This window comes from Choloepus didactylus, chromosome 1 (genome assembly GCF_015220235.1).
Source record: "Choloepus didactylus isolate mChoDid1 chromosome 1, mChoDid1.pri, whole genome shotgun sequence".
Lineage (NCBI taxonomy): Eukaryota > Metazoa > Chordata > Mammalia > Pilosa > Megalonychidae > Choloepus > Choloepus didactylus.
Genome location: NC_051307.1, coordinates 123,955,220 through 123,973,157, shown reverse-complemented (window position 1 = coordinate 123,973,157; position 17,938 = coordinate 123,955,220). Strand labels below are relative to the sequence as shown.

Genomic DNA, 17,938 nt, shown 5'->3' with positions numbered 1-17,938 from the left:
TCTGGTTTACATACCTAAATTGCTCATTCAAGTTAATAGGAAATAAAATACCAGTACAAACTAAATTAATAAATATTAAAGCTTATTATAAAAGGTTAACAACAGTTGCATTTTCTAATCACTGGGATTAATGTCTAACAGAATCTTATGTACTATATGAATATTTATAAATTACTTCCCCATTACCTAACTCTTAAATTACTTCATGTGTAAGTTATCACTTACCAGCTGACATCAAGGTAGCGTAGGCTAGTGTTCAGATACAGTGCATCACATAACTGTTTTATACCATAATTTTTTATATCATGCTTACACACATGTAGTTCCACAAGACAGTGATTTTCTTTTAACATGTGGCCTATATGGACTGTGGACTCTTCCTAAAAATAAATAAAAATCTTGTTTCTAAATTTGAAGCAGTACATGTTTATTACATACATATGCTAAGTCATTTAAATTAGCTTTCCAAAAAAATTATATTGGCTAAGGCTCTTCATCTACAATTTGCATTTGTTTGTCCTGTCATAAAAAAAAATCATCTTCACCACAAATGATATCTTTACCCTTTTAGAAACCAGTAGGAAGCACTTGTAAGACATAGTGACTTAGTGATGTGAAGGAGCTTAATTAATTTGGTTTAAAAAAAACAATAACCAAACAGTCATTGCAGAAGGGGAAAACCTAAAAAGCAAGTGGTCCCATCAGATGTTGAGAATATAATCATCCCTACTGCTGTCCTTTTAAGAGTCTTTGAACCTTTCTTCACCCTCCATATTGTTCCTGAACTTGGTGTTTGATCTCCACTCTTGATGGTTTTAGACAAAACAAACCCATCTCCCAATCCTGATTTTAAAACATGTTCAATAACCCTGTGATATATCTAATTCTTCCCTTTTATAATCATCCCCCTATTCCAAACTATGTTTTTGTCTTGTTTTCTAGTCACTGGAAGACTTCTCTTATTTCTTCTTTGTTTTTTTTTCCTTAAAGTTCCACAATCTAGATGCTTCCAGGCAAAAAGTATACCTCAACAAGAACTTGAATACTAAGGATCTTAAGTTTTTCACAAAATCAAAACATGTCTTAAAATGAATGGGCCAGGGCGGGGCAAGATGGCAGACTGGTGAGCTGTAAGTTTTAGTTACTCCTCCAGGAAAGTAGGTAAAAAGCCAGGAACTGCGTGGACTGGACACCACAGAGCAATCTGTCTTTGGGCATACTTCATACAACACTCATGAAAATGTCGAACTGCTGAGATCAGAGAAATCTGTAAGTTTTTGTGGCCAGGGGACCCGCGCCCCTCCCTGCCAGGCTCAGTCCCGTGGGAGGAGGGGCTGCCAGCTCTGGGAAGGAGAAGGGAGAACTGCAGTGGTAGCCCTTCTCGGAAACTCATTCTACTGATCCATACTCCAACCACAGATAGACTGAGACCAGACACCAGAGAATCTGAGAGCTGCCAGCCCAGCAGAGAGGAGACAGGCATAGAAAAAAAAAAAAATAACACGAAAAACTCCAAAATAAAAGCAGAGGATTTTTGGAGTTCTGGTGAACACAGAAAGGGGAAGGGTGGAGCTCAGGCCTTGAGGCACATGTGCAAATCCCGAAGAAAAGCTGATCTCTCTGCCCTGTGCACCGTTCCTTAATGGCCCTGGTTGCTTTGTCTATTAGCATTTCAATAACCCATTAGATCTCTGAGGAGGGCCGTTTTTTTTTTGTTTTTTTTTTTAATCCTTTTTTCTTTTTCTAAAACAATTACTCTAAGAAGCCCAATACAGAAAGCTTCAAAGAATTGCAATTTGGGCACGTCAAGTCAAGAGCAGAACTAAGAGAGCTCTGAGACAAAAGGTAATAATCCAGTGGCTGAGAAAATTCACTAAACACCACAACTTCCCAAGAAAAGGGGGGTGTCCGCTCACAGCCACCATCCTGGTGGACAGGAAACACTCCTGCCCATCGCCAGCCCCATAGCCCAGAGCTGCCCCAGACAACCCAGTGTGACGGAAGTGCTTCAAATAACAGGCACACACCACAAAACTGGGCGTGGACATTAGCCTTCCCTGCAACTTCAGCTGACTGTCCCAGAGCTGGGAAGGTGGAGCAGTGTGAATTAACAAAGCCCCATTCAGCCATCATTTGAGCAGACTGGGAGCCTCCCTACACAGCCCAGCAGCCTGTGTCACTCACCTGTGACATAGCACAGTCATCCCTCAACAGAGGACCCGGGGTGCACAGCCTGGAAGAGGGGCCCACTTGCAAGTCTCAGGAGCCATACGCCAATACCAAAGACTTGTGGGTCAGTGGCAGAGACAAACTGTGGCAGGACTGAACTGAAGGATTAGACTATTGCAGCAGCTTTAAAACTCTAGGATCATCAGGGAGATTTGATTGTTAGGGCCACCCCCCCTCCCCGACTGCCCAGAAACACGCCCCACATACAGGGCAGGCAACACCAACTACACACGCAAGCTTGGTACACCAATTGGGCCCCACAAGACTCACTCCCCCACTCACCAAAAAGGCTAAGCAGGGGAGATCTGGCTTGTGGAGAACAGGTGGCTCGTGGACGCCACCTGCTGGTTAGTTAGAGAAAGTGTACTCCACGAAGCTGTAGATCTGATAAATTAGAGATAAGGACTTCAATAGGTCTACAAACCCTAAAAGAACCCTATCAAGTTCAGCAAATGCCACGAGGCCAAAAACAACAGAAAATTATAAAGCATATGAAAAAACCAGACGATATGGATAACCCAAGCCCAAGCACCCAAATCAAAAGACCAGAAGAGACACAGCACCTAGAGCAGCTACTCAAAGAACTAAAGATGAACAATGAGACCATAGTACGGGATATGAAGGAAATCAAGAAGACTCTAGAAGAGCATAAAGAAGACATTGCAAGACTAAACAAAAAAATGGATGATCTTATGGAAATTAAAGAAACTGTTGACCAAATTAAAAAGATTCTGGACACTCATAGTACAAGACTAGAGGAAGCTGAACAACGAATCAGTGACCTGGAAGATGACAGAATGGAAAATGAAAGCATAAAAGAAAGAATGGGGAAAAAAATTGAAAAAATCGAAATGGACCTCAGGGATATGATAGATAATATGAAACGTCCAAATATAAGACTCATTGGTGTCCCAGAAGGGGAAGAAAAGGGTAAAGGTCTAGGAAGAGTATTCAAACAAATTGTTGGGGAAAACTTCCCAAATCTTCAAAACAACATAAATACACAAATCATAAATGCTCAGCGAACTCCAAATAGAATAAATCCAAATAAACCCACTCCGAGACATATACTGATCACACTGTCAAACACAGAAGAGAAGGAGCAAGTTCTGAAAGCAGCAAGAGAAAAGCAATTCACCACATACAAAGGAAACAGCATAAGACTAAGTAGTGACTACTCAGCAGCCACCATGGAGGCAAGAAGGCAGTGGCACGATATATTTAAAATTCTGAGTGAGAAAAATTTCCAGCCAAGAATACTTTATCCAGCAAAGCTCTCCTTCAAATTTGAGGGAGAGCTTAAATTTTTCACAGACAAACAAATGCTGAGAGAATTTGCTAACAAGAGACCTTCCCTACTGGAGATACTAAAGGGAGCCCTACAGACAGAGAAACAAAGACAGGACAGAGAGACTTGGAGAAAAGTTCAGTACTAAAGAGATTCGGTATGGGTACAATAAAGGATATTAATAGAGAGAGGGAAAAATATGGCAAACGTAAACCAAAGGATAAGATGGCCGATTCAAGAAATGCCTTCACGGTTTTAACGTTGAATGTAAATGGATTAAACTCCCCAATTAAAAGATATAGATTCGCAGAATGGATCAAAAAAAATGAACCATCAATATGTTGCATACAAGAGACTCATCTTAGACACAGGGACACAAAGAAACTGAAAGTGAAAGGATGGAAAAAAATATTTCATGCAAGCTACAGCCAAAAGAAAGCAGGTGGGAGGCGGGGCAAGATGGCAGACTGGTGAGCTGTATGTTTTAGTTACTCCTCCAGGAAAGTAGGTAAAAAGCCAGGAACTGCGTGGACTGGACACCACAGAGCAATCTGTCTTTGGGCATACTTCATACAACACTCATGAAAACGTGGAACTGCTGAGATCAGCGAAATCTGTAAGTTTTTGCGGCCAGGGGACCCGCGCCCCTCCCTGCCAGGCTCAGTCCCGGGGGAGGAGGGGCTGTCAGCTCCAGGAAGGAGAAGGGAGAATTGCAGTGGCTGCTCTTATCGGAAACTCATTCTACTGATTCAAACTCCAACCATAGATAGACTGAAGCCAGACACCAGAGACTCTGAGAGCAGCCAGCCCAGCAGAGAGGAGACAGGCATAGAAAAAAAACAACACGAAAAACTCCAAAATAAAAGCAGAGGATTTTTGGAGTTCTGGTGAACACAGAAAGGGGAAGGGCGGAGATCAGGCCTTGAGGCGCATATGCAAATCCCGAAGCAAGGCTGATCTCTCTGCCCTGTGCACCTTTCCTTAATGGCCCTGGTTGCTTTGTCTATTAGCATTTCAATAACCCATTAGATCTCTGAGGAGGGCCGTTTTTTTTTTTTTGTTTTTTTTTTTTTAAATCCTTTTTGCTTTTTCTAAAACAATTACTCTAAGAAGCTCAATACAGAAAGCTTCAAAGAATTGAAATTTGGGCACGTCAAGTCAAGAGCAGAACTAAGAGAGCTCTGAGACAAAAGGCAATAATCCAGTGGCTGAGAAAATTCACTAAACAACACAACTTCCCAAGAAAAGGGGGGTGTCCGCTCACAGCCACCATCCTGGTGGACAGGAAACACTCCTGCCCATCGCCAGCCCCATAGCCCAGAGCTGCCCCAGACAACCCAGTGTGACGGAAGTGCTTCAAATAACAGGCACACACCACAAAACTGGGCGTGGACATTAGCCTTCCCTGCAACCTCAGCTGAATGTCCCAGAGCTGGGAAGGGGGAGCAGTGTGAATTAACAGAGCCCCATTCAGCCATCATTTGAGCAGACTGGGAGCCTCCCAACACAGCCCAGCAGCCCAGAACTGCCCTGGGGGGACGGCACTCACCTGTGACATAGCACAGTCATCCCTCAACAGAGGACCCGGGGTGCACAGCCTGCAAGAGGGGCCCACTTGCAAGTCTCAGGAGCCATACGCCAATACCAAAGACTTGTGGGTCAGTGGCAGAGACAAACTGTGGCAGGACTGAACTGAAGGATTAGACTATTGCAGCAGCTTTAAAACTCTAGGATCATCAGGGAGATTTGATTGTTAGGGCCACCCCCCTCCCCGACTGCCCAGAAACACGCCCCACATACAGGGCAGGCAACACCAACTACACACGCAAGCTTGGTACACCAATTGGGCCCCACAAGACTCACTCCCCCACTCACCAAAAAGGCTAAGCAGGGGAGATCTGGCTTGTGGAGAACAGGTGGCTCGTGGACGCCACCTGCTGGTTAGTTAGAGAAAGTGTACTCCACGAAGCTGTAGATCTGATAAATTAGAGATAAGGACTTCAACTGGTCTACAAACCCTAAAAGAACCCTATCAAGGTCAGCAAATGCCACGAGGCCAAAAACAACAGAAAATTATAAAGCATATGAAAAAACCAGACGATATGGATAACCCAAGCCCAAGCACCCAAATCAAAAGACCAGAAGAGACACACCTAGAGCAGCTACTCAAAGAACTAAAGATGAACAATGAGACCATAGTACGGGATATGAAGGAAATCAAGAAGACCCTAGAAGAGCATAAAGAAGACATTGCAAGACTAAATAAAAAAATGGATGATCTTATGGAAATTAAAGAAACTGTTGACCAAATTAAAAAGATTCTGGACACTCATAGTACAAGACTAGAGGAAGTTGAACAACGAATCAGTGACCTGGAAGATGACAGAATGGAAAATGAAAGCATAAAAGAAAGAATGGGGAAAAAAATTGAAAAACTCGAAATGGACCTCAGGGATATGATAGATAATATGAAACGTCCGAATATAAGACTCATTGGTGTCCCAGAAGGGGAAGAAAAGGGTAAAGGTCTAGGAAGAGTATTCAAAGAAATTGTTGGGGAAAACTTCCCAAATCTTCTAAACAACATAAATACACAAATCATAAATGCTCAGCGAACTCCAAATAGAATAAATCCAAAAAAACCCACTCCGAGACATATACTGATCACACTGTCAAACATAGAAGAGAAGGAGCAAGTTCTGAAAGCAGCAAGAGAAAAGCAATTCACCACATACAAAGGAAACAGCATAAGACTAAGTAGTGACTACTCAGCAGCCACCATGGAGGCAAGAAGGCAGTGGCACGATATATTTAAAATTCTGAGTGAGAGGAATTTCCAGCCAAGAATACTTTATCCAGCAAAGCTCTCCTTCAAATTTGAGGGAGAGCTTAAATTTTTCACAGACAAAGAAATGCTGAGAGAATTTGCTAACAAGAGACCTGCCCTACTGGAGATACTAAAGGGAGCCCTACAGACAGAGAAACAAAGACAGGACAGAGAGACTTGGAGAAAGGTTCAGTACTAAAGAGATTCGGTATGGGTACAATAAAGGATATTAATAGAGAGAGGGAAAAATATGGCAAACATAATCCAAAGGATAAGATGGCCGATTCAAGAAATGCCTTCACGGTTTTAACGTTGAATGTAAATGGATTAAACTCCCCAATTAAAAGATACAGATTCGCAGGATGGATCAAAAAAAATGAACCATCAATATGTTGCATACAAGAGACTCATCTTAGACACAGGGACACAAAGAAACTGAAAGTGAAAGGATGGAAAAAAATATTTCATGCAAGCTAAAGCCAAAAGAAAGCAGGTGTAGCAATATTAATCTCAGATAAAATAGACTTCAAATGCAGGGATGTTTTGAGAGACAAAGAAGGCCACTACATACTAATAAAAGGGGCAATTCAGCAAGAAGAAATAACAATCGTAAATGTCTATGCACCCAATCAAGGTGCCACAAAATACATGAGAGAAACATTGGCAAAACTAAAGGAAGCAATTGATGTTTCCACAATAATTGTGGGAGACTTCAACACATCACTCTCTCCTATAGATAGATCAACCAGACAGAAGACCAATAAGGAAACTGAAAACCTAAACAATCTGATAAATGAATTAGATTTAACAGACATCTACAGGACATTACATCCCAAATCACCAGGATACACATACTTTTCTAGTGCTCACGGAACTTTCTCCAGAATAGATCATATGCTGGGACATAAAACAAGCCTCAATAAATTTAAAAAGATTGAAATTATTCAAAGCACATTCTCTGACCACAATGGAATACAATTAGAAGTCAATAACCATCAGAGACTTAGAAAATTCACAAATACCTGGAGGTTAAACAACACACTCCTAACAATCAGTGGGTTAAAGAAGAAATAGCAAGAGAAATTGCTAAATATATAGAGACGAATGAAAATGAGAACACAACATACCAAAACCTATGGGATGCAGCAAAAGCAGTGCTAAGGGGGAAATTTATAGCACTAAACGCATATATTAAAAAGGAAGAAAGAGCCAAAATCAAAGAACTAATGGATCAACTGAAGAAGCTAGAAAATGAACAGCAAACCAATCCTAAACCAAGTAGAAGAAAAGAAATAACAAGGATTAAAGCAGAAATAAATGACATAGAGAACAAAAAAACAATAGAGAGGATAAATATCACCAAAAGTTGGTTCTTTGAGAAGATCAACAAGATTGACAAGCCCCTAGCTAGACTGACAAAATCAAAAAGAGAGAAGACCCATATAAACAAAATAATGAATGAAAAAGGTGACATAACTGCAGATCCTGAAGAAATTAAAAAAATTATAAGAGGATATTATGAACAACTGTATGGCAACAAACTGGATAATGTAGAAGAAATGGACAATTTCCTGGAAACATATGAACAACCTAGACTGACCAGAGAAGAAATAGAAGACCTCAACCAACCCATCACAAGCAAAGAGATCCAATCAGTCATCAAAAATCTTCCCACAAATAAATGCCCAGGGCCAGATGGCTTCACAGGGGAATTCTACCAAACTTTCCAGAAAGAACTGACACCAATCTTACTCAAACTCTTTCAAAACATTGAAAAAAATGGAACACTACCTAACTCATTTTATGAAGCTAACATCAATCTAATACCAAAACCAGGCAAAGATGCTACAAAAAAGGAAAACTACCGGCCAATCTCCCTAATGAATATAGATGCAAAAATCCTCAACAAAATACTTGCAAATCGAATCCAAAGACACATTAAAAAAATCATACACCATGACCAAGTGGGGTTCATTCCAGGCATGCAAGGATGGTTCAACATAAGAAAAACAATCAATGTATTACAACACATTAAAAACTCGAACGGGAAAAATCAATTGATCATCTCAATAGATGCTGAAAAAGCATTTGACAAAATCCAACATCCGTTTTTGATAAAAACACTTCAAAAGGTAGGAATTGAAGGAAACTTCCTCAACATGATAAAGAGCATATATGAAAAACCCACAGCCAGCATAGTACTCAATGGTGAGACACTGAAAGCCTTCCCTCTAAGATCAGGAACAAGACAAGGATGCCCGCTGTCACCACTGTTATTCAACATTGTGCTGGAAGTGCTAGCCAGGGCAATCCGGCAAGACAAAGAAATAAAAGGCATCCAAATTGGAAAAGAAGAAGTAAAACTGTCATTGTTTGCAGATGATATGATCTTATATCTAGAAAACCCTGAGAAATCAACGATACACCTACTAGAGCTAATAAACAAATTTAGCAAAGTAGCGGGATACAAGATTAATGCACATAAGTCAGTAATGTTTCTATATGCTAGAAATGAACAAACTGAAGAGACACTCAAGAAAAAGATACCATTTTCAATAGCAACTAAAAAAATCAAGTACCTAGGAATAAACTTAACCAAAGATGTAAAAGACCTATACAAAGAAAACTACATAACTCTACTAAAAGAAATAGAAGGGGACCTTAAAAGATGGAAAAATATTCCATGTTCATGGATAGGAAGGCTAAATGTCATTAAGATGTCAATTCTACCCAAACTCATCTACAGATTCAATGCAATCCCAATCAAAATTCCAACAACCTACTTTGCAGACTTGGAAAAGCTAGTTATCAAATTTATTTGGAAAGGGAAGATGCCTCGAATTGCTAAAGACACTCTAAAAAAGAAAAACGAAGTGGTGGGAGGACTTACACTCCCTGACTTTGAAGCTTATTATAAAGCCACAGTTGCCAAAACAGCATGGTACTGGCACAAAGATAGACATATAGATCAATGGAATCGAATTGAGAATTCAGAGATAGACCCTCAGATCTATGGCCGACTGATCTTTGATAAGGCCCCCAAAGTCACCGAACTGAGCCATAATGGTCTTTTCAACAAATGGGGCTGGGAGAGTTGGATATCCATATCCAAAAGAATGAAAGAGGACCCCTACCTCACCCCCTACACAAAAATTAACTCAAAATGGACCAAAGATCTCAATATAAAAGAAAGTACCATAAAACTCCTAGAAGATAATGTAGGAAAACATCTTCAAGACCTTGTATTAGGAGGCCACTTCCTAGACACTACACCCAAAGGACAAGCAACAAAAGAGAAAATAGATAAATGGGAACTCCTCAAGCTTAGAAGTTTCTGCACCTCAAAGGAATTTCTCAAAAAGGTAAAGAGGCAGCCAACTCAATGGGAAAAAATTTTTGGAAACCATGTATCTGACAAAAGACTGATATCTTGCATATACAAAGAAATCCTACAACTCAATGACAATAGTACAGACAGCCCAATTATAAAATGGGCAAAAGATATGAAAAGACAGTTCTCTGAAGACGAAATACAAATGGCCAAGAAACACATGAAAAAATGTTCAGCTTCACTAGCTATTAGAGAGATGCAAATTAAGACCACAATGAGATACCATCTAACACCGGTTAGAATGGCTGCCATTAAACAAACAGGAAACTACAAATGCTGGGGGGATGTGGAGAAATTGGAACTCTTATTCATTGTTGGTGGGACTGTATAATGGTTCAGCCACTCTGGAAGTCAGTCTGGCAGTTCCTTAGAAAACTAGATATAGAGCTACCATTCGATCCAGCGATTGCACTTCTCGGTATATACCCGGAAGATCGGAAAGCAGTGACACGAACAGATATCTGCATGCCAATGTTCATAGCAGCATTATTCACAATTGCCAAGAGATGGAAACAACCCAAATGTCCTCCAACAGATGAGTGGATAAATAAAATGTGGTATATACACACGATGGAATACTACGCGGCAGTAAGAAGGAACGATCTGGTGAAACATATGACAACATGGATGAACCTTGAAGACATAATGCTGAGCGAAATAAGCCAGGCACAAAAAGAGAAATATTATATGCTACCACTAATGTGAACTTTGAAAAATGTAAAACAAATGGTTTATAATGTAGAATGTAGGGGAACTAGCAGTAGAGAGCAATTAAGGAAGGGGGAACAATAATCCAAGAAGAACAGATAAGCTATTTAACATTCTGGGGATGCCCAGAAATGACTATGGTCTGTTAATTTCTGATGGATGTAGTAGGAACAAGTTCACTGAAATGTTACTATATTATGTAACTTTCTTGGGGTAAAGTAGGAACATGTTGGAAGTTAAGCAGTTATCTTAGGTTAGTTGTCTTTTTCTTACTCCCTTGCTATGGTCTCTTTGAAATGTTCTTTTATTGTATGTTTGTTTTCTTTTTAACTTTTTTTTTCATACAGTTGATTTGAAAAAAGAAGGGAAAGTTAAAAAAAAAAAAAAAAAAGAAAAAAGACAAACAAGGAAAAAAAAAAAAAAAAGATGTAGTGCCCCCTTGAGGAGCCTGTGGAGAATGCAGGGGTATTCGCCTACCCCACCTCCATGGTTGCTAACATGACCACAGACATAGGGGACTGGTGGTTTGATGGGTTGAGCCCTCTACCATAAGTTTTACCCTTGGGAAGACGGTTGCTGCAAAGGAGAGGCTAGGCCTCCCTGTATTTGTGCCTAAGAGTCTCCTCCTGAATGCCTCTTTGTTGCTCAGATGTGGCCCTCTCTCTCTGGCTAAGCCAACTTGAAAGGTGAAATCACTGCCCTCCCCCCTACGTGGGATCAGACACCCAGGGAAGTGAATCTCCCTGGCAACGTGGAATATGACTCCCGGGGAGGAATGTAGACCCGGCATCGTGGGATGGAGAACATCTTCTTGACCAAAAGGGGGATGTGAAAGGAAATGAAATAAGCTTCAGTGGCAGAGAGATTCCAAAACGAGCCGAGAGATCACTCTGGTGGGCACTCTTACGCACACTTTAGACAACCTTTTTTAGGTTCTAAAGAATTGGGGTAGCTGGTGGTGGATACCTGAAACTATTAAACTACAACCCAGAACCCATGAATCTCGAAGACAGTTGTATAAATATGTAGCTTATGAGGGGTGACAGTGGGATTGGGAATGCCATAAGGACCAAACTCCACTTTGTCTAGTTTATGGATGGATGTGTAGAAAAGTAGGGGAAGCAAACAAACAGACAAAGGTACCTAGTGTTCTTTTTTACTTCAATTGCTCTTTTTCACTCTAATTATTATTCTTGTTATTTTTGTGTGTGTGCTAATGAAGATGTCAGGGATTGATTTAGGTGATGAATGTACAACTATGTAATGGTACTGTAAACAATCGAAAGTACAATTTGTTTTGTATGACTGCGTGGTATGTGAATATATCTCAATAAAATGATGATTAAAAAAAAAAACTCAAAAAAAAAAAAAAAAAAAGAAAGCAGGTGTAGCAATATTAATCTCAGATAAAATAGACTTCAAAGGCAGGGATGTTTTGAGAGACAAAGAAGGCCACTACGTACTAATAAAAGGGGCAATTCAGCAAGAAGAAATAACAATCGTAAATGTCTATGCACCCAATCAAGGTGCCACAAAATACATGAGAGAAACACTGGCAAAACTAAAGGAAGCAATTGATGTTTCCACAATAATTGTGGGAGACTTCAACACATCACTCTCTCCTATAGATAGATCAACCAGACAGAAGACCAATAAGGAAATTGAAAACCTAAACAATCTGATAAATGAATTAGATTTAACAGACATCTACAGGACATTACATCCCAAATCACCAGGATACACATACTTTTCTAGTGCTCATGGAACTTTCTCCAGAATAGATCATATGCTGGGACATAAAACAAGCCTCAATAAATTTAAAAAGATTGAAATTATTCAAAGCACATTCTCTGACCACAATGGAATACAATTAGAAGTCAATAACCATCAGAGACTTAGAAAATTCACAAATACCTGGAGGTTAAACAACACACTCCTAACAATCAGTGGGTTAAAGAAGAAATAGCAAGAGAAATTGCTAAATATATAGAGACGAATGAAAATGAGAACACAACATACCAAAACCTATGGGATGCAGCAAAAGCAGTGCTAAGGGGGAAATTTATAGCACTAAACGCATATATTAAAAAGGAAGAAAGAGCCAAAATCAAAGAACTAATGGATCAACTGAAGAAGCTAGAAAATGAACAGCAAACCAATCCTAAACCAAGTAGAAGAAAAGAAATAACAAGGATTAAAGCAGAAATAAATGACATAGAGAACAAAAAAACAATAGAAAGGATAAATATCACCAAAAGTTGGTTCTTTGAGAAGATCAACAAGATTGACAAGCCCCTAGCTAGACTGACAAAATCAAAAAGAGAGAAGACCCATATAAACAAAATAATGAATGAAAAAGGTGACATAACTGCAGATCCTGAAGAAATTAAAAAAATTATAAGAGGATATTATGAACAACTGTATGGCAACAAACTGGATAATGTAGAAGAAATGGACAATTTCCTGGAAACATATGAACAACCTAGACTGACCAGAGAAGAAATAGAAGACCTCAACCAACCCATCACAAGCAAAGAGATCCAATCAGTCATCAAAAATCTTCCCACAAATAAATGCCCAGGGCCAGATGGCTTCACAGGGGAATTCTACCAAACTTTCCAGAAAGAACTGACACCAATCTTACTCAAACTCTTTCAAAACATTGAAAAAAATGGAACACTACCTAACTCATTTTATGAAGCTAACATCAATCTAATACCAAAACCAGGCAAAGATGCTACAAAAAAGGAAAACTACCGGCCAATCTCCCTAATGAATATAGATGCAAAAATCCTCAACAAAATACTTGCAAATCGAATCTAAAGACACATTAAAAAAATCATACACCATGACCAAGTGGGGTTCATTCCAGGCATGCAAGGATGGTTCAACATAAGAAAAACAATCAATGTATTACAACACATTAAAAACTCGAAAGGGAAAAATCAACTGATCATCTCAATAGATGCTGAAAAAGCATTTGACAAAATCCAACATCCCTTTTTGATAAAAACACTTCAAAAGGTAGGAATTGAAGGAAACTTCCTCAACATGATAAAGAGCATATATGAAAAACCCACAGCCAGCATAGTACTCAATGGTGAGAGACTGAAAGCCTTCCCTCTAAGATCAGGAACAAGACAAGGATGCCCGCTGTCACCACTGTTATTCAACATTGTGCTGGAAGTGCTAGCCAGGGCAATCCAGCAAGACAAAGAAATAAAAGGCATCCAAATTGGAAAAGAAGAAGTAAAACTGTCATTGTTTGCAGACGATATGATCTTATATCTAGAAAACCCTGAGAAATCGACGATACACCTACTAGAGCTAATAAACAAATTTAGCAAAGTAGCGGGATACAAGATTAATGCACATAAGTCAGTAATGTTTCTATATGCTAGAAATGAACAAACGGAAGAGACACTCAAGAAAAAGATACCATTTTCAATAGCAACTAAAAAAATCAAGTACCTAGGAATAAACTTAACCAAAGATGTAAAAGACCTATACAAAGAAAACTACATAACTCTACTAAAAGAAATAGAAGGGGACCTTAAAAGATGGAAAAATATTCCATGTTCATGGATAGGAAGGCTAAATGTCATAAAGATGTCAATTCTACCCAAACTCATCTACAGATTCAATGCAATCCCAATCAAAATTCCAACAACCTGCTTTGCAGACTTGGAAAAGCTAGTTATCAAATTTATTTGGAAAGGGAAGATGCCTCGAATTGCTAAAGACACTCTAAAAAAGAAAAACGAAGTGGGAGGACTTACACTCCCTGACTTTGAAGCTTATTATAAAGCCACAGTTGCCAAAACAGCATGGTACTGGCACAAAGATAGACATATAGATCAATGGAATCGAATTGAGAATTCAGAGATAGACCCTCAGATCTATGGCCGACTGATCTTTGATAAGGCCCCCAAAGTCACTGAACTGAGCCATAATGGTCTTTTCAACAAATGGGGCTGGGAGAGTTGGATATCCATATCCAAAAGAATGAAAGAGGACCCCTACCTCACCCCCTACACAAAAATTAACTCAAAATGGACCAAAGATCTCAATATAAAAGAAAGTACCATAAAACTCCTAGAAGATAATGTAGGAAAACATCTTCAAGACCTTGTATCAGGCGGCCACTTCCTAGACTTTACACCCAAAGCACAAGCAACAAAGAGAAAATAGATAAATGGGAGCTCCTCAAGCTTAGAAGTTTCTGCACCTCAAAGGAATTTCTCAAAAAGGTAAAGAGGCAGCCAACTCAATGGGAAAAAATTTTTGGAAACCATGTATCTGACAAAAGACTGATATCTTGCATATACAAAGAAATCCTACAACTCAATGACAATAGTACAGACAGCCCAATTATAAAATGGGCAAAAGATATGAAAAGACAGTTCTCTGAAGACGAAATACAAATGGCCAAGAAACACATGAAAAAATGTTCAGCTTCACTAGCTATTAGAGAGATGCAAATTAAGACCACAATGAGATACCATCTAACACCGGTTAGAATGGCTGCCATTAAACAAACAGGAAACTACAAATGCTGGAGGGGATGTGGAGAAATTGGAACTCTTATTCATTGTTGGTGGGACTGTATAATGGTTCAGCCACTCTGGAAGTCAGTCTGGCAGTTCCTTAGAAAACTAGATATAGAGCTACCATTCGATCCAGCGATTGCACTTCTCGGTATATACCCGGAAGATCGGAGAGCAGTGACATGAACAGATATCTGCACGCCAATGTTCATAGCAGCATTATTCACGATTGCCAAGAGATGGAAACAACCCAAATGTCCTCCAACAGATGAGTGGATAAATAAAATGTGGTATATACACACGATGGAATACTACGCGGCAGTAAGAAGGAACGATCTGGTGAAACATATGACAACATGGATGAACCTTGAAGACATAATGCTGAGCGAAATAAGCCAGGCACAAAAAAGAGAAATATTATATGCTACCACTAATGTGAAATGTGAACTTTGAAAAATGTAAAACAAATGGTTTATAATGTAGAATGTAGGGGAACTAGCAGTAGAGAGCAATTAAGGAAGGGGGAACAATAATCCAAGAAGAACAGATAAGCTATTTAACGTTCTGGGGATGCCCAGAAATGACTATGGTCTGTTAATTTCTGATGGATATAGTAGGAACAAGTTCACAGAAATGTTGCTATATTATGTAACTTTCTTGGGGTAAAGTAGGAACATGTTGGAAGTTAAGCAGTTATCTTAGGTTAGTTGTCTTTTTCTTACCCCCTTGTTATGGTCTCTTTGAAATGTTCTTTTATTGTATGTTTGTTTTCTTTTTAACTTTTTTTTTCATACAGTTGATTTAAAAAAGAAGGGAAAGTTAAAAAAAAAAAAAAAAAAAAAAAAGACAAACAAGGAAAAAAAAAAAAAAAAAATTTGTAGTGCCCCCTTGAGGAGCCTGTGGAGAATGCAGGGGTATTCGCCTACCCCACCTCCATGGTTGCTAACATGACCACAGACATAGGGGACTGGTGGTTTGATGGGTTGAGCCCTCTACCATAAGTTTTACCCTTGGGAAGACGGTTGCTGCAAAGGAGAGGCTAGGCCTCCCTATATTTGTGCCTAAGAGTCTCCTCCTGAATGCCTCTTTGTTGCTCAGATGTGGCCCTCTCTCTCTGGCTAAGCCAACTTGAAAGGTGAAATCACTGCCCTCCCCCCTACGTGGGATCAGACACCCAGGGGAGTGAATCTCCCTGGCAATGTGGAATATGACTCCCGGGGAGGAATGTAGACCTGGCATCGTGGGACGGAGAACATCTTCTTGACCAAAAGGGGGATGTGAAAGGAAATGAAATAAGCTTCAGTGGCAGAGAGATTCCAAAACGAGCCGAGAGATCACTCTGGTGGGCACTCTTACGCACACTTTAGACAACCCTTTTTAGGTTCTAAAGAATTGGGGTAGCTGGTGGTGGATACCTGAAACTATCAAACTATAACCCAGAACCCATGAATCTCGAAGACAGTTGTATAAAAATGTAGCTTATGAGGGGTGACAATGGGATTGGGAAAGCCATAAGGACCAAACTCCACTTTGTCTAGTTTATGGATGGATGTGTAGAAAAGTAGGGGAAGGAAACAAACAGACAAAGGTACCCAGTGTTCTTTTTTACTTCAATTGCTCTTTTTCACTCTAATTATTATTATTGTTATTTTTGTGTGTGTGCTAATGAAGGTGTCAGGGATTGATTTAGGTGATGAATGTACAACTATGTAATGGTACTGTAAACAATCGAAAGTACAATTTGTTTTGTATGACTGCGTGGTATGTGAATGTATCTCAATAAAATGATGATTAAAAAAAAGATTAAAAAAAAATAAAAATAAAAGTAAGGCAAGAAAAAAAAAAAAAATGAATGGGCCAAAGTATTTTATATGTTACAGTAAAGAGAAGTCCTCTTGCATGATTGCTGTATATATAGTGAGTTTTATAGTCACTGAATATGCTGATCATGAACATGGATATTTATTTCCACTTGTTATATGAGCACTTTGAAAAACACTAAAAGTTACATGAAATCACACACAATAGCAGAAATTATATGAGCTCTTTAATAATCAACATTATCCAGATGCTAGCTTTACCTTTTACTAGCTATATGTCTTAGGGCAAATTATCTCATCTAGCTGAGTCTCAACTTACATGTCTGTAAAATAGGTAAAATTAGACCTCCCTCAGAGAATTAAATAGGTTAAATAAGAAGTACCTAGCACAAAATAAGTTTTCTGTTCTACAGAAAAATGCAAAGCATTTAATTACTGCTCAGTATTCTTTAATTCTGTATCTGATTTGTTTAAATTATTGCTTTGGCACTGAAAAGATAAACACAAAGGATACTGCATAGTCTGGGATCATAAAAAATTCAAACTGACATTTAGGGGGTCCCAGTATTGCTTGGCTTAGCACCTGGCACAGAGGACATACCAATAAATATCTATGTTTATGCCCTGATTGCACTTTTAGGCCAATAAGCTTGAGAGAGGGACCATCCTTATTAAAGGAGAGAACTAATTTTAAAAATAGTAAAGGGTTTTCTCCCTCTCTCCCTGAGTTTCTGGTTTCATTTGCTTAGGGTAGTACCTGGCATCAGTATTTTTCCGAGTTCCCCAGATAATGCCAATGAGCAACCAAGGATGACATCCAGCATCTTAACAGCTTTTTATGTTGTTATCCCCTATTCCTCCATGGTAATGAACAGTAAAACCCTTAAACGGAATAGGTTGTAGGCTTATCTTTGGGAACAAAAGTATGGGGACACACAAGATCCCTCCACAGCCATTTTAAGAGGAGAATAGTACCCTCTGGATAAAAGTGTGGTGGCTTCCTTAGAGGAAAAGAAAGCAGACTAGGGCTTGACTGGCTCCAGAGCAAGGGCCCGGGCATGAGAAAGACCCTGGGCTTTTAGTAACTATTCTCAGATGGACTCGGGAATGATGACACTACTCACTTAT

General features: G+C 39.3%; 1 protein-coding gene across 3 annotated transcripts in view; it reads right to left on the bottom strand.

The window, feature by feature from the left end:
* Positions 1 to 17,938, bottom strand: part of LRRC34 (leucine rich repeat containing 34) — a 48,256-nt gene that overhangs the window by 3,937 nt on the left and 26,381 nt on the right. For all 3 annotated transcript variants that reach the window (XM_037841111.1, XM_037841121.1, XM_037841131.1), the window contains one exon: positions 226 to 380. In XM_037841111.1, the coding sequence (XP_037697039.1) occupies positions 226 to 380 (155 nt within the window). The remainder of the gene's footprint in view (positions 1 to 225; positions 381 to 17,938) is intronic.